General features: G+C 49.7%; 1 protein-coding gene across 1 annotated transcript in view; it reads left to right on the top strand.

Annotated features, from left to right (window-relative positions):
- The first annotated feature begins 10652 nt into the window (after positions 1–10652).
- Positions 10653–17616, top strand: part of NUP88 (nucleoporin 88) — a 176048-nt gene continuing 169084 nt past the window's right edge. Inside the window, exon 1 of the mRNA XM_063953674.1 lies at positions 10653–10968. Within this exon, the coding sequence (XP_063809744.1) occupies positions 10750–10968 (219 nt within the window). The 5' untranslated portion in view covers positions 10653–10749. The remainder of the gene's footprint in view (positions 10969–17616) is intronic.

The raw sequence follows: 17616 nt of genomic DNA, 5'->3' as shown, positions 1-17616 counted from the left end.
AGGTAGAACTGAACTATAAAACCAATGCAGGAAAACAAAGCGCTGGGCGGGCGCCCAGCATCCTCTACAGACTACGAGAAAAGGATTTACCGGTAGGTAATTAAAATCCTATTTTCTCTTATGTCATAGAGGATGCTGAGGTCCATATTAGTACCATGGGGATGTACCATAGCTCCCAGTACAGGAGGGAGACCGCGGAGGCTCCTGCAAGACTGCTTGACCAAACTTGAAGTCATCAGAGGCCAAAGTGTCGAACTTGTAAAACTTAGCAAACATGTTCGAACCAGACCAAGTAGCTGCTCGGCAAAGCTGTAAGGCCGAGACACCGCGGGCAGCCGCCCAGGAAGAACCTACTTTACGAGTAGAGTGGGCCTTAACCGATTTCGGACACGGCAATCCTGCCGTAGAATATGCATGCTGGATCGTGAACCTGATCCAGCGTGAAATAGACTGCTTAGAAGGAGGACACCCAATTTTCTTGGGATCATAAAGGACAAACAGAGAGTGAGTTTTTATATGACGAGCTGTCCTCTTCACATAGGGGGTCATTCCGAGTTGTTCGCTCGCAAGCTGCTTTTAGGGAGTGAATCTTAGCATATCAAAATTGCGAACGAAAGATTAGCAGAATTGCGAATAGACACTTTTTAGCAGTTTCTGAGTAGCTTCAAACTTAGTCGGCATCTGCGATCAGTTCAGTGCTTGTCGTTCCTGGTTTGACATCACAAACACACCCAGCGTTCGCCCAGACACTCCCCCGTTTCTCCAGCCACTCCCGCGTTTTTCCCAGAAACTGTAGCGTTTTTTCGCACACTCCCATAAAATGGCCTGTTTCCGCCCAGAAACACCCACTTCCTGTCAATCACACTCCGATCACCAGAACGAAGAAAAAACCTCGTAATTCCGTGAGTAAAATTCCTAACTGCATAGCAAATTTACTTGGCGCAGTCGCACTGCGGACATTGCGCATGCGCATTAGCGACTAATCGCTCCGTTGCGAGAAAAAAATACCGAGCGAACAACTCGGAATGACCCCCATAGATCATCAAAGCCCTCACAACATCCAAGGCCTTTGAAGCAATTGAGGAGTCAGTAGCCACTGGCACCACAATAGGTTGGTTGATATGGAAAGCAGATACAACCTTAGGCAGGAACTGTGGACGAGTCCTAAGTTCCGCCCTGTCTTCATAGAAGATCAAGATACAAGATAAAAACCCCAATTCCGACATGCGTCGGGCAGAAGCCAAGGCCTACAAAGTGACCGCCTTCCACGTGAGAAACTTGATGTCAGCCTCCAGCAGAGGCTCAAACCAAGCTGATTGTAGGAACTGCAATACCACATCAAGATCCCAGGGCGCCGTTGGCGTCACAAAGGGAGGTTGGATGTGCAGAACCCCTTTCGAAAAGGTCTGAACCTCAGGGAGGACAGCCAATTGTTTTTGAAAGAAGATAGACAAAGCAGAGATTTGGACCTTGATGGAGACCAATCTCAGGCCCAAATCCACACCTGCTTGCAGGAAAAGGAGAAAACGTCCAAGTTGAAACTCCACCGCAGGAAATTTCCTGGATTCACACCAAGAAACATATTTCTTCCAAATACAGTGGTAATGTGTAGACGTTACCCCCTTCCTAGCCTGAATCAGGGTAGGGATAACCTCACTCAGGATACCCTTCCGAGCAATGATCTGGCGGTCAACTGTCATGCCGTCAAACGTAACAGCCGTGGTAAGTCTTGATAGGCGAATGGCCCCTGCAGTAGCAGATCCACCTGAAGAGGTAAGGGCCTTGGATCCTCCAACAGAAGATCCAGCAGATCTGCGTACCAAGCCCTCCTTGGCCAGTCTGGAGCAATGAGGATTGCCAGAACCTTTGTTCTTCTCACCAGCTGAAGAACCCTTGGTATCAGAGGAAGTGGAGGGAACACATACACTGACGCGAACACCCACGGCGTTCCCAGTGCGTCCACCGCCACTGCCTGAGGGTCTCTCGACCTGGAACAGTACCTCCGTAGCTTCTTGTTGAGGCGAGAGGCCATCATGTCTATGTGAGGAACCCCCCACCAACCAGTTACCTCCTCGAATACCCTCCTGGATGGAGATCGTGTCTGCTGAGGAATTCTGCTTCCCAGTTGTCTACTCCCGGAATGAAGATTGCAGACATCGCCACTGCGTGCCTTTCTGCCCAGGGGAGGATTCTTGACACCTCCGACATGGCAGCCCTGATCTTCGTTCCGCCTTGTCGGTTTATGTAGGCCACTATGGTCAAGTTGTCCGACTGCACTTGAACAGCCTGATCCTGTAGAAGGTGAGCTGCCTGCAGAAGGCCGTTGTACACGGCCCTTAGCTCCAGAACATTTATTGGGAGAAGGGATTCTTGATCCGACCACCTTCCTTGGAGGGTTTCCCCCTAAGCGACTGCTCCCCAACCTCTTAGACTTGCATCTGTGGTTAGAAGGATCCAGTCCTGAACTCCAAACCTTCGGCCTTCCAGAAGGTGTGGTAGTTGTAGCCACCAGAGGAGCGAAATCCTGGCTTTCGGTGACAGACGTATCCTCTGGTGCATGTGTAGGTGAGATCCCGACCACTGGTCCAAGAGATCCAGCTGAAAGAATCGAGCATGAAACCTTCCATATTGTAGAGCCTCATAGGAGGCAACCATCTTCCCCAGAAGGCGGATGCACTGATGCACCGAGACCCGGGTAGACTTTAAGACATCCCAGACCATTGATTGAATCACCAATAATTTTTCCACCGGCAAAAACACCCTCTGCACTTCCGTGTCTAGGATCATTTCCAGGAAAGACAGCCTCCACGTCGGCTCCAGATGAGACTTTGGAAGGTTCAGGATCCAACCATGCTCCTTGAGCAGATGTGTCATGAGAGCAATGGATCGCAACAACTTCTCCCTGGACAACGCCTTGATCAGGAGATCGTCCAGATACGTGATTATGTTCGCCCCCTGCTTGCGGAGAACCATCATCTCCGCCATCACCTTGGTGAAGATCCTCGGTGCTGTGGAGAGGCCAAACGGCAGCGCCTGAAACGGATAGTGATCGTCCAACAGTGCAAACCTGAGATATGCCTGATGCGGCGACCAAATGGGAATGTGGAGGTAAGCATCCTTGATGTCCAGAGATACCAGGTACTCCCCCTCTGTCAGTCCTGAGATGACAGCTCTTAGAGATTCCATCTTGAATTTTAACTCTCTGAGATAAGGGTTCAAAGACTTTAGGTTCAGAATTGGCCGTTCCGAACCATCCAGTTTCGGTACCACGAAAAGGTTTGAATAATAACCTTTGTTCCACTGCTGACGCGGGACAGGGACAATGACTTCGGACACCACCAATTTTCGGATGGCCTCCAGAAGAATTGTTCTGTCTGCCAGCAGAGCTGGCAAGCCTGACTTGAAGAAACGGTGAGGTGGGAGATTTTGAAACACCAGTCTGTACCCCCTGGACACTATATCCAGGACCCAGGGGTCCAAGACAGACGACACCCAGACATGGCTAAAATGCCTGAGTCTTGCCCCCACCCGACCTTCCTCCAGGCCTAGTCGTCCACCGTCATGCGGAGGACTTAGGGGGTATCAGAAGCAGGCTTCTGGTTTTGGGAACCTGTGGGAGCAGGTTTTTTTCCTTTGGCACGACCACCTCTGAAGAAGGTGTTCGAAGGCTTGTTATTTCTAGACCTTGCGAGCCAAAAGGACTATGAAGTGGCTGGTGTAAAGGGCTTCTTCGTAGCCGGAGCCGCTGTGGAGAGAAAAGGAGACTTACCTGCGGTAGCCGTGGCAATCCAAGCATCCTGCGCCTCCCCAAAGAGAGCTTGACCTGTATATGGTAGGCCATCCACACTCTTCCTGAATTCCACATCTGCCGACCATTGGCGCAGCCAGAGACCCCTGCGAGCCGAGACGGACATGGAGGAGATTCCCGCAGCCATGGAACCCAGGTCCTTCATGGAATCTACCAGGAACCCTGCAGAATCCTGAATATTACCCAAGAATAAATCAACCTTACCTCTATCCAGCATAGTCGATTCCTCCTGCAGAGTGATTGACCACCTGGTAATAGCTTTTGCAATCCAAGCACAGGCTATAGTAGGCCGCAATATAGCCCCAGAAGCCGTGTAAATGGATTTTAGTGTAGCATCCACCTTGCGATCCAGGCGGGTCCTTCAACGCAGTAGATCCCGGGACTGGCAGCACCATCTGTTTAGACAGCCTAGAGACAGAGGCGTCGACTATCGGCGGGGACTCCCATTTTTTCCTATCTTCCTCTGGGAAGGGAAAAGCAACCAAGACCCTCTTAGGGATATGGAATTTCTTCTCCGGATTTTCCCAGGCTTTTTCAAAGATAGCATTTAATTCTTTGGATGACGGGAATGTGAGGGGGAGCTTTTTATTGTCTGTGAAAAAGGTCTCCTCTACCTGCTCAGGAGCTGTGTCAGTAATGTGTAACACATCCCTTAACAGCTTCAATCATCAACTGCACCACCTTAGCAAGTGAAGCTGTCCCCCTCAACGCATCCCCGTCACCGTCTGCAGTGTCAGAATCGGTGTCCGTGTCATCCTGCATAAGTTTGGCAAGTGCACGTTTGTGAGAATGTACCGCAGGAGACCCTGAGGAAGCAGTATCAGACCATACAACCATAGAGGATTGCAGAACTTGAGTGGCATGCTCAGTCCTAGCAACCCTATCAGAAATCTGAGAAATAGTCCCCCTCAGAGAGACTAACCATTCTGGCTCTCTAGCTGGGCTCTGCGCTACAACAGTGCAATCCTGATTACATGGTATGGAGTCTTCCTGGGAAGATAAATCCTCTGCAGCATATGAAAGTGTCCCTAGACATGTTTGCACATACACACCAATCACCCTACAAACACACAGGGTACTGGGTAGAGTTCCCCCCCAAGAATGGCAGAGAGACACAGAGATTGGAGCCAACCCACACACACAGCGCTATTATAGGTATAGGGAGACCCTAACCAGTGCTGACTGTGTCCCTTAATAGGTGACACAGCCTCCCCTCCCTTCTACAACCCCCTGGTACCTTACAGATAGCCGGAGATTATACTGGCCTGAGGATTTTTTTGCTGGCTGAGATCCGCAGACCCCGACAGGCTGGATTTGGTCAGGGTAGGGTCAGGTGCTGGCTCAGGACGCCCCTTACAGCGCCGCACCGCAGAGCCATCCGGGAGCGCGGTTAATTCCGCGCTCCTACCCTTAAAGCTGCCCTCTTCACACTGACCCCCCGCTTGTAAGGGGGGACAATGACTTACTCGCCACACTTCAGCTCGGCAAGAGGGTGGCGGCTGGCTGACGGGGTGAGCGTTCCACTGTGGCGGGGTGCGATCTGTCCCTTCTGCAGCTCAATGTCGTCAGCGGATACAGTGGCTCAGACCCCGCAGCACGGACACTGCTCCCCCCTCAGTCCCTCGTTGCAGGCAGGCTGTTGCCAGCAGTCTCCTGTAAAAACATAAACTCTAAGATAAACTTTTACCAGGAAAGCTCTGTAGAGCTCCCCTAGCTGTGACCGGCTCCTCCAGGCACATTTTCTAAACTGAGTCTAGTAGGAGGGGCATAGAGGGAGGAGCCAGCCCACACTGTTAAACTCTTCAAGTGCCAATGGCTCCTGGTGGACCCGTCTATACCACATGGTACTAATATGGACCCCGGCATCCGCTAGGACGTAAGATAAAATACGTTTTATTGAAGATACCAGGAGTTGAAAGATACCTTTATGTACACGCGAGGAAGAAATATAATGTAAGTTACATGACCTGTGGTTGTATGAAAGTGGACAGTGTGGTCTTACTCTAAAGATACCTTTTAGTGCACGCTGGAGTGAATCAATATGTAAGTCAACTCCACCGGATATATTCTGAAAAGTGAACACAACTAAGAAGCTTTCCTGCAAGAGTGTTTCACTGGAGAAGGGGTCTGGGTGTGACCAAAATTAAGACAGCAAGAAAGGATATAGATTGTTTGATTATTTTATAGTAAACAGTCTTTTCTGCTATTTTAACATTTTTCTCTTAGCGCAGGTGTTTACATATTTTTTCTTGTGTATGCTGTAAGGAATTGGTGTGGTTCCTAAGTAAACTACCAGCTGCTTTCGATATATTTAGGGAGCGCATGATTGAAATCAATTTACATTTTGTCCCTTGTTTATGTTAACAAAGGACGGAACGTGGTCGTTCCTTCCTTCATTAAAATCTATCCAGTGTACGGGGCAATTGAAGATGATGGGAATTCGTTACTATATCAGAACGAATCCCTGTCGCTCCAATGTGTATCCAGCCTTAAGGTGGGTACACACTAGAAAGATATAGCTGCAGATCAATTGATCTGCAGATATAGCTATGGCCGGATCGGGCAGTGTGCTGTGCATACACACTGCCCGATCCGTCGGGGACTGACGTCATGAACTGGGCGGGCGTGTACACACGCCCGCCCAGTTCAGCTGTCAATCACCGCCGGCCACCGCATGTGTACGGGCGGTCGGCCGACCACCGTACACACACAGCGACGCGACAATATATCGGTAGATATATTGGCCGTCTGCTGTGCCGCGGGGCCCGACGCGATACGTCTGTGAACGACGGAGTTCAGACGTATCGGCCGTACACACTGGCCGACGGACTCGCGATATATCGGCCGTTCAAGAGAACGGCCGATATATCGGCCAGTGTGTAAGGGCCTTTACACCCAAATGAAATATCAGACGGTCATAAGTAGGCAAATACTAACGGCAATACTTCTGCATGTCTTTTATTTCTTCATTAATGTGCGAGTGGTGGTGGGAAAGGTTACCAACATTTGTGCTTTTATCACCTGGGAGGGAAGGGGGCACATGCAAGCAGCAAGAATGCAGGTTCCCCAATGTTGGTGTAACCAGGCCATGTTGGGAACTGTAATTCAACTAAGATAGATGTAATTATATCACTATTTAACTTTTTTATTCACATACCCAACACTGGGCCTTATTGGCATGCTGGGGACTGCACAGCATGCAAATGCCCCCCCAGCGATGCTTCTGAAATGTAATTGTGATCACATTGCTGATTTGTGGAAGCCACCCTGCTTCTGCAGCCAGGCTGCAAAGGCTGGCAGAGCTCAACCTTTTTTCTGGTCACAGCAGCTGCGTGTGACATACACAGATGCACTGAGCCCACAACCCAGCTGTTCAACGCAGATTCGACACCACAACACCGCACTGTTCCGCAAGCACCTCTGCCTGTCAGTCAGGCAGAGGTGTTTGCCTCAATGCGATGCAATCGCATTCTCCAGGCCATGCACTGCAGAACGGGACGTGCAGTAGCCGCGATCACTTGATAATGCAGTGACATCACATTAGCGATCCAACATGAATAAGGCTCGTAATGTGGTATGTAAGAAGAAAGCAGGTGCAATTGTCAACAGGGCTTCTTGTACACCGGAGTGGGGATAAACACATTTAGTAGGGCCCGATTCTCCAGGGAAAGCTACCCTGGGGCTGTGTGGAATCGTGGTGGTAGTAGTAAGTAAGAGTAGTGGTGGTGGTAGTAGTGGTGGTAGTAGTAAGTAAGAGGGACACACTATGCTACGGGTATCCCCTCTATGTTCCCAGTAATCCAGTCTGGATATACACTGTGCTGAGAGAACACCCACATCATTTCCAACCGTGATTTTTACATAATCATTGCTGGTTTCAAATTGTGGTAGAGCAGCATACATTATTTTCCATTTTTATCTAACAAAAATCTTCAGTTTGCAGGTAATAAAATAAATACACACATACAGATATTTGAGTAACAAAATGTATTTATATGAAACAGGTAGAAGTAGGCGTTGGCAGACACTGTGCGACGATCTCTGTGACATCAGTTACAAAGAAGTTGGCTGGTGTAATTAAAAAGTTGATGTCACGATTTAATGAACACTAGGATATGTTGCGACCAACCTATGTATTCACACTACACAACCTGCTGTACGGCGACACGATATATTAGGTGAGTGGAGCATTACCTTACTGCATTGTCCTATCTAACATGAGCACATCATATGGCATGATGCAATGAACACATGTAAACAAAACAATGCACAAACATTGGTCCGAATTCAGATCTGATCGCTGGGCTGCGTGTTTTGCTGTCCTGCAATCAGATAGTCGCCGCCTACAGAGGGAGGGTAAAATGGCTGTGGAAGTGTGTGTTCCTATGTGTTGCAGAGCTTGTGCAGTCTCTGAGCAGTTCAGGACTTACCTCTCCAGTGCAATTGAATCCTGCCGATTGGGGCAGGAGCTGATGTCAGACAACGGTCCTGAAAATGCTTGGGCACGCCTGCGTTTTTCCGGACACTCCCTGAAAACGGTCAGTTGCCACCCACAAACGTCCTCTTCCTGTCAATCACCTTGTAAATGCCCGTGTCAATGGATCCTTCACACCATCCCGTCACTGACTGACCGACTATGCCCATAGTAGCCATCCAATGCGCACTGCAGTGCATGCGCAGTTCAGATCTGATCACCCGCTGTGCAAAAACGCACAGAAGCGATCAGATCTAAATTAGGCCCATTGTGTGGTTTGGGTATGAAATGCCAGTGGTCAGGAGACAGAGGAAAGCCATCAGTTGAAAGCCTGACATTGGCAGTAAGTAGTTTTATCCCTCCCCCTACCTTTTAGGTGCATAACCTGAACCATCCTCCCCCAGCAGCCTATCCATAACCACCCCCCCCTCCCTCGTGGTGCCTAAACCTAACCGTCTCCCCCTCACAGCCTAACCTTAATCCCCCAGTAGTGGTGCTTAACTCTCCCTTACCACTCCCTAAACGTAACCCTCTCCTCCACCCCCCACCCCCCCCCACACACACACACTAAGAGGGACATGTACTAAACAGTGATAAAAGTGGAGAAGTAAGCCAGAGGAGAAGTTGTCCATGGCAACCAATCAGCTGCTCTGTATACTTTTATAGTATGCCAATTATAAATGTTACGTCAATGTTGATTGGTTGCCATGGGCAACTTTTCCACTGGCTCAACTTCCCACTTTTATCACTGCTTAGTACATCTCCTTTTAAGTCCCCTGGGGGTCACCTAAACCTAACCCCCACATCCCCAGTGTAGTACTTACCCACCCCAATGTGTAGATGATTGGGAACCCAACAGTTGGAATTCCAGCGTCCGTGTCCCGTCACCTTTCAGGATCCCGCAGCCGGTATCTCGTGCACAAAATCCCAACCGTCGGGATTGTAACTGCATCCCCATTGCGTAGTGTGCGAGCACAATCTGTTATTTACACACATTCATTGCATCATCCCATATGGTGTGTTGCATGTCAGACAGGACATAATATGTTGTATGTCGTATCACCGTACAGCAAGTAGTGTAGTAGTTACATGTAAATAATATTTAGAAGAATCATGTCTTTCAGGTGTATACCTAGATGTAAAGCATAAGGGGTGCATTAATCATTAAATATTTGCGGCTTATACACCGCTCAGTGCTGGCATGGGGGTAGGGGGGCATTAACCCCGCTCAGTACTGGCACAGGGGGTTTGGCATTCACCCCACTCAGTGCAGGCATGAAGGGGGAGGCGCATTAACCCACCCAGTGCCAGCATGGAGGAGGGTGCAGCATTAACCCACCCAGTGCCAGCATGGAGGAGGGGGGGGGGGTTGTTAACCCACCCAGTGCAGGCATTGGAGGGGAGAAGGGGGGCGCGTTAACCCACCCAGTGCAGGCATTGTAGGGGGGGCGCGTTGACCCTCACAGTGCAGGCATTGGAGGGAGGGGGGGGGGGGCTGTTTACCCTCCCAGTGCAGACATTGGAGGGGGGGTGGGTGGCTGGCCCACCAAATGCAGGCATTGGAGGGGGGTAGGCATTAACCCACCCAGTGCAGGCATTGGAGGGGGGGGCCTTAACCCACCCAGTGCAGGCATTGGAGGGGGGGGCCTTAACCCACCCAGTGCAGGCATTGGAGGGGGGGGCCTTAACCCACCCAGTGCAGGCATTAGGGGGGGGGGGGGGGTGCGTTAACCCACCCAGTGCAGGCATTGGGGGGGGGGGGGGGGAGTGCGTTAACCCACCCAGTGCAGGCATTGGAAGGGGGGGAGGGCGTTAACCCACCCAGTGCAGGCATTGGAGGGGGGGGGGGCCGTTAACCCACCCAGTGCAGGCATTGGAAGGGGGGGGGGGGGCGGCGTTAACCCACCCAGTGCAGGCATTGGAGGGGGGGGGGGGGGGGGGGCGTTAACCCACCCAGTGCAGGCATTGGAGGGTGCGTTGACCCACCCAGTGCAGGCATTGGAAGGGGTGGGGGGAGGGGTGGACGTTAACCCACCCAGTGCAGGCATTGAAGGGGTGGACGTTAACCCATCCACTACCTCCCAGAGCACACTTAGCAGCTGCCATCACTAGACCCTGGCCACAATAAACTACCCCCGGGATAAGTCCCATTGCCAGCCACACAAAAAAGCATTACATTTGTCTTACTCTCTGCCAGCCGGAGAGCAACAACGTGCTCACCGCGTCCTGACCTGGTGTCCCGCTTCCACCTGCCAACCATAGAGCGTGGAGATACCGCGGCCACAGTGACTTACCATTCAGTGACAGTGACAGTCACACTGATTGACTGCAATGCACTGGAATATAAACCTCTCGCGTACACGCGCGCAGCGCTTCTTTTGGGTCCGCCCCCAACACCGCCCAGTACCTGACGTGCCCTAGAGTCCTGCAGACGTCTAAACTATGCGCGTCGCATCCTTAGAGACAGATGGCGGCTGTCGGTAGAACTGGAGGAGACCGATGGCAGAGCGCACTCAAAGAGCACCCGCTGTTCTCCCAGCCCCGAGATCAGGAGCTTGGTGCTGGGGACCGGGGTCAGCTGAGAAACCTGATCTGCAGCCTGGACGGCGATCTGTTGGTGTGGGACCCAGAGACGTGCGGCTTCCACACCATAAGACTCCTCAGCCCGAGCTCCGGCACAGAGCAGGTGAGATCCCCCCCCTCCGTGCACTAAATTCTGCTGGACTGGGACCTGTCTCTACACTTTTATTTATCTCATTGTAATATATTGCCCGCTGTTCTGAATTCTGCACATACTGTGGTGCTGAGAGTACTTTTACCAGAAGTGGCATCTGCATTTACTGTACATCATAGGTGTGCGCAAGGGGGGTGCCTGGTGCGCACAGGCACTCCCTAATGTACTGACACCCGATCTCACATGCCTGATGCAGCAATAGCCGAGCAGGCTGATTACTGTCCCCTCTGCACTGCACCCTGTCAGGACTGCATTACTGACCGGATGCCTGGGTTAATCAAGGGTGCCACTGCCACCGGCTTTCAAACTCCCGGCTCCACCTCCATGTACAAAAACAGCGTGATGTGAGTACGTCATGCTGCTCGCATGCCCACCCACCACATGCCCACCTCCTATGCTGTGCCAACGCCAGCCACTGATTAGGAGCAGCATGCAGCCAGTGTTCCTCTTAGGAAGACAAATTCAATACTGGCAGGCGGTCGGTAGCAGCATTGACACGTCACTCGTTTTTCCAGCAGAAGCAGTACTAGTCTGCGACTCTCAGTATGTGACTGACTTGTAAGTAAGCTGCTGCAGCTTGCAGGGGAAAGAGAGAGGGAGCCAGACCAGGCTGAGGAGGAGTACTGTAATTGCAGTGAGTGCCATCAGGGGTGTTTGTTTGGTGCACACCACAACATCTGACAATGTATCTGCTTTATTAGGATTGGTACAAGGGTGGATATTTTATATTGCGCTGACCGTCAATAGATGGTGCTAGACACGCCCAAAAGGTGCTAGACACACCCCTCCGACGGTGCACCCCCTAATAAAATGTGCTGCGCACGCCTATGCTGTACATCGTGTTGTATAGTAAAAGTGTACCTAGCTGCTGGTGTTTTTCATAAGCATTTCACCCTGAATTCCATCCAGACAGTGCTTTAATACATGTAATTTTCTTCAATTCATTTGTATTGTTTCTGTATTTATTTTTTCTTGTGATTTGATAGAAATAGAAATATATATATATATATATATATATATATATATATATATATTTCTCTGACGTCCTAGTGGATGCTGGGAACTCCGTAAGGACCATGGGGGACAGACGGGCTCCGCAGGAGACTGGAAACTCTAAGAAAGAATTAGGACTACTGGTGTGCACTGGCTCCTCCCTCTATGCCCCTCCTCCAGACTTCAGTTAGAATCTGTGCCCGGTTCGAGCTGGTTGCACACTAGGGGCTCTCCTGAGCTCTTAGTAAAGAAAGTATTTATTAGGTTTTCTCTAACGTCCTAGTGGATGCTGGGGACTCCGTCAGGACCATGGGGATTAGCGGGCTCCGCAGGAGACAGGGCACATCTAAAAAAGCTTTTAGGTCACATGGTGTGTACTGGCTCCTCCCCCTATGACCCTCCTCCAAGCCTCAGTTAGGTTTTTGTGCCCGTCCGAGAGGGTGCAATCTAGGTGGCTCTCTTAAAGAGCTGTTTAGAAAAGTTTTTTTTAGGTTTCTAATCAGTGATTCCTGCTGGCGACAGGATCACTGCAACGAGGGACTTAGGGGAGAGACTTGCAACTCACCTGCGTGCAGGAGGATTGAAGTTTTAGGCTACTGGACACTGAGCTCCAGAGGGAGTCGGAACACAGGTCAGCCTGGGGTTCGTCCCGGAGCCGCGCCGCCGATACCCCTTACAGACGCTGAAGAACGGCAGAACGGAGGTCCGGAAACAGGCGGCAGAAGACTCCTCAGTCTTCATGAAGGTAGCGCACAGCACTGCAGCTGTGCGCCATTGTTGCTACACGGCTCACTGATCTCGGTCACGGAGGGTGCAGGGCGCTGCTGGGGGCGCCCTGGGCAGCAATATAGATTACCTTAGAGGCAAATAAATACATCACATATAGCCATTAAGGCTATATGTATGTATTTAACCCAGGCCAGTTTTCCTAATAACCGGGAGAAAAACCCGCCGAGAAAGGGGCGGAGCTTATTCTCCTCAGCACTCAGCGCCATTTTCCTGACCAGCTCCGCTGGTGAGGAAGGCTCCCACTCTCCCCTGCACTACAGAAACAGGGTTAAAGAGAAGGGGGGCATAAATTGGCGATATAATTATATATTAAGAGCGCATATATATAGAAACACCTTCTAGGGTTGTTATATACATTATGGCGCTTTTGGTGTGTGCTGGCAAACTCTCCCTCTGTCTCCCCAAAGGGCTAGTGGGTCCTGTCCTCTATCAGAGCATTCCCTGTGTGTGTGCAGTAGGTCGGTACGTGTGTGTCGACATGTATGAGGAAAATGTTGGTGAGGAGACGGAGAAAATTGCCTGTAATGGTGATGTCACTCTCTAGGGAGTCGACACCGGAATGGATGGCTTATTTAGGGAATTACGTGATAATGTCAACACGCTGCAAGCCGGTTGACGACATGAGACAGCCGGCGGACAAATTAGTATCGGTCCAGGCGTCTCAGACACCGTCAGGGGCTTGTAAAAACGCCCATTTACCTCAGTCGGTCGACAGACACTGACACGGACACTGACCCCAGTGTCGACGGTGAAGAAACAAACGTATTTTTCCTTTAGGGCCACAAGTTACATGTTAAGGGCAATGAAGGAGGTGTTACATATTTCTGATACCACAAGTACCACAAATAAGGGTATTTTGTAGGGTGGGAAAAAACTACTTGTAGTTTTGCCTGAATCAGATAAATTAAATGAAGTGTGTGATGATACGTGGGGTTCCTCCGATAGAAAGTTATGGGCGGTATACCCTTTTCCCGCCAGAAGTAAGGGCGAGTTGGAAAACACACCTTAGGGTGGATAAGGCGCTCACACGCTTATAAAAAACATGGCGTTACCGTTTCCAGATACGGCCACCCTCAAGGAGCCAGCTGATAGGAAGCTGGAAAATATCATAACAGTATATACACACATACTGGTGTTATACTACGACCAGCAATCGCCTCAGCCTGGATGTGCAGCGCTGAGGGGGCTTGGTTGGATTTCCTGACTGAAAATTTTGATACCCTTGACAGGGACAGGATTTTATTGTCTATAGAGCATTTTAAGGATGCATTTCTATATATGCGTGATGCGCAGAGGCATATTTGCATTCTGGCATCAAGAGTAAATGTGATGTACATATCTGCCAGACGAAGACACGACAGTGGTCAGGTGAGGCAGATTCCAGACGGCATATGGAAGTATTGCCGTATAAAGGGGCGGTCCATTGGATCTGGTGGCCATGGCAACAGCTGAAAAATCCACCTTTTGTTACCCCGAGTCACATATTGGCAGAAAAGGACACAGTCTTTCAGTCTCAGTCCTTTCGTCCTCATACGGGCAGGCGGGCAAAGGCCAGTCATATCTGCCCAGGGGTAGAGGAAAGGGAAGAAGACTGCAGCAAGCAGCTCATTCCCAGGAACAGAAGCTCCTCACGGCTTCTGCCAAGTCCGCAGCATAACGCTGGGGCCGTACAAGCGGACTCAGGTGCGGTAGGGGGTCATCTCAAGAGTTTCAGCAACACTCGCAAGGGAACTCCGGGATCCTACATGTAATATCCCAGGTGTACATTGGAAATTCGAGACGTCTCCCCCTCACACAATTCACAGGCTGTATTCCCAGCAGGTGATAATCAAAGTACCCTTCTTACAACAAGGAAGGGGGTAGTATTCCACACTATATTGTGGTACTGAAGCCAACCGGCTCGGTGAGATCTGAAATATTTGAACACTTACATACAAGCGTTCAAATCAAGATGGAGTCACTCGGAGCAGTGATAGCGAACCAGGAAGTAGGGGACGATATGGTGTCACTGGATATCAGGGACGCTTACCTACAGGTCCAAATTTGCCCTTCTCACCAAGGGTACTTCAGGTTCCTGGTACAGAACTGTCACTATCAGTTCAGACGCGGCCGTTTGGATTGTCCACGGCGCCCCGGGTCTTTACCAAGGTAATGACCGGAATGATGATTTTTCTTTAAAAGAAACATGGACGCTTTCCTGATAAGGGCAAGGTCCAGAGAACAGTTGGAGGTCGGAGTAGCACTATCTTAAGTAGTTCTACGACAGCACGAGGGGATTCTAAATATTCCAAAATCGCAGCTTTTTCCGACGACACGTCTACTGTTCCTAGGGATGATTCTGGACACAGTCCAGAAAAACGTGTTTCTCCCTGTGGAGAAAGCCAGGGAGTTATCCGAGCTAATCGGGATCCTCCTAAAACCAGGAAAAGTGTCAGTGCATCATTGCACAAGAGTCCTGGTAAAAATGGTGGCTTATTACGAAGCAATTCCATTCGGCAGATTTCCCGCAAGAACTCTTCAGTGGGATCTGCTGGACAAATGGTCCGGATCGCATCCTCAGATGCATCAGCGGATAACCCTATATCCAAGGACAAGGGTGTCTCTCCTGTGGTGATTACAGAGTGCTCATCTTCTAGAGGGCCGCAAATTCGGCATTCAGGATTGGATGCCGGTGACCACGGAGGCCAGCCTGAGAGGCTGGGGAACAGTCACACAGGGAAAAAATTTCCAGGGAAGTGTGATTAAGTCTGGAGAATTCTCTCCGCATAAATAAGCTTAGAGCAAATTTATAATGTTCTAAACTTAGCTAGACCTCTGCTTCAAGGTCAGCCGGTATTGATCCAGTGGGATAACATCACGGCAGTCGCCCACGTAAACAGAAAGGGCGGCACAAGAAGCAGGAGGGCAGTGACAAAACTGCAAGGATTTTTCGCTAGGCGGAAAATCATGTGATAGCACTGTCAGCAGTGTTCTTTCCGGGAGTGGACGACTGGGAAGCAGACTTCCTCAGCAGGCATGACCTCCACCCGGGAGAGTGGAAACTTCATAGGGAAGTTTTTCAACATGATTGTGGACCGTTGGCAAAGACCAAAGGTGGACATGATGGCGTCCCGCCCGAACAAAAAACGGGACAGGTATTCCGCCAGGTCATGAGACCTTCAGGCGATAGCTGTGGATGTTCTGGTAACACCGTGGGTGTACCAGTCAGTGTATGTGTTCCCTCCTCTGTTTCTCATAACCAAGGTATTGAGAATTATAAGACATAGAGGAGTATGAACTATACTAGTGGCTCCGGATTGGCCAAGAGGGACTTGGTACCCGGAACTTCAAGAAATGCTCACAGAGGACTAAGGGCCTGGGGAGCTAAGAAGGGACTTGCTTCAGCAAGTACCATGTCTATTCCAAGACTTACCGCGGCTGCGTTTGACGGCATGGCGGTTGAATGCCGGATCCTGAAGGGAAAAGGCATTCCATAAGAGGTCATACCTACCCTGGTCAAAGCCAGGAAGGAGGTGACCGCACAACGTCATCACCACATGTGGTGAAAATATGTTGCGTGGGTGAGGCCAGGAAGGCTCCACGACGGAAATTCAACTAGGTCGATTTCTACACTTCCTGAAAACAGGAGTGTTTTGGGCCTCAAATTGGGGTTCATTAACATTTAAATTTCGGCCCTGTAGATTTTCTTCCAGAAAGAATTGACTTCAGTTCCTGAAGTCCAGATTGTAAAGGGTGTATTGCATATACAGCTTTTTTGTGCCTCTAGGGGCACCGTGAGGTTTCAACATAGTGTTGGGATTTCTTAAAATCATATTGGTTTGAACAGCTCTAATCTGTGGATTTGAAATATCTCACATGGAAAGTGACCATGCTGTTGACCAATATCCACATGGGAAGTGACCATGTGTTAGCCCTGGCCTCGGCCAGGCGATTGTCAGAATGGGCGGCTTTGTCTTACAAAAGCCCATATTAAAATTTTCCATTTGAACAGGGCAGAACTGGGACTCGTCTCCAGTTTCTTCCTAAACGGGTGTCAGCGTTTTCACCTGAAACAACCTGTTGTGGTGCCTGCGGCTACTAGGGACTTGGAGGACTCCAAGTTACTAGACGTTGTCAGGGCCCTAAAAAAAAATATATATATATATATATATATATATATATATATATATATATATATATATATATATATATATATATATATATATATATATATATATATATATATATATATATATATATATATTATATATATATATATATATATATATATTAGTTAGGATGGCTGGAGTCAGAAAGTCTGACTTGCTGTTTATATTGTATGCACCCAACAAGCTGGGTGCTCCTGCTTCTAAGCAGTCTATTGCACGCTGGATTTGTAGTACAATTCAGCTTGCACATTCTGTGGCAGTCCTGCCACAGCCGAAATATGTAGATGCCCATTCCACAAGGAAGGGGGCTCATCCTGGGCGGCTGCCCGAGGAGTCTCGGCATTACAACTTTGCCGAGCAGCTACGTGGTCAGGGGAGAACACGTTTGTAAAATTTTACAAATTTGATACTCTGGCTAAGGAGGACCTGGAGTTCTCTCATTCGGTGCTGCAGAGTCATCCGCACTCTCCCGCCCGTTTGGGAGCTTTGGTATAATCCCCATGGTCCTGACGGAGTCCCCAGCATCCACTAGGACGTTAGAGAAAATAAGAATTTACTTACCGATAATTCTATTTCTCGTAGTCCGTAGTGGATGCTGGGCGCCCATCCCAAGTGCGGATTGTCTGCAATGCTTGTACATAGTTATTGTTACAAAAATCGGGTTATTACT

The sequence above is a fragment of the Pseudophryne corroboree genome, chromosome 2 (assembly GCF_028390025.1).
Source record: "Pseudophryne corroboree isolate aPseCor3 chromosome 2, aPseCor3.hap2, whole genome shotgun sequence".
NCBI lineage: Eukaryota > Metazoa > Chordata > Amphibia > Anura > Myobatrachidae > Pseudophryne > Pseudophryne corroboree.
The sequence above is the reverse complement of the archived record's forward strand: the minus strand, read 5'-3'. Positions and strand labels throughout refer to the sequence as shown.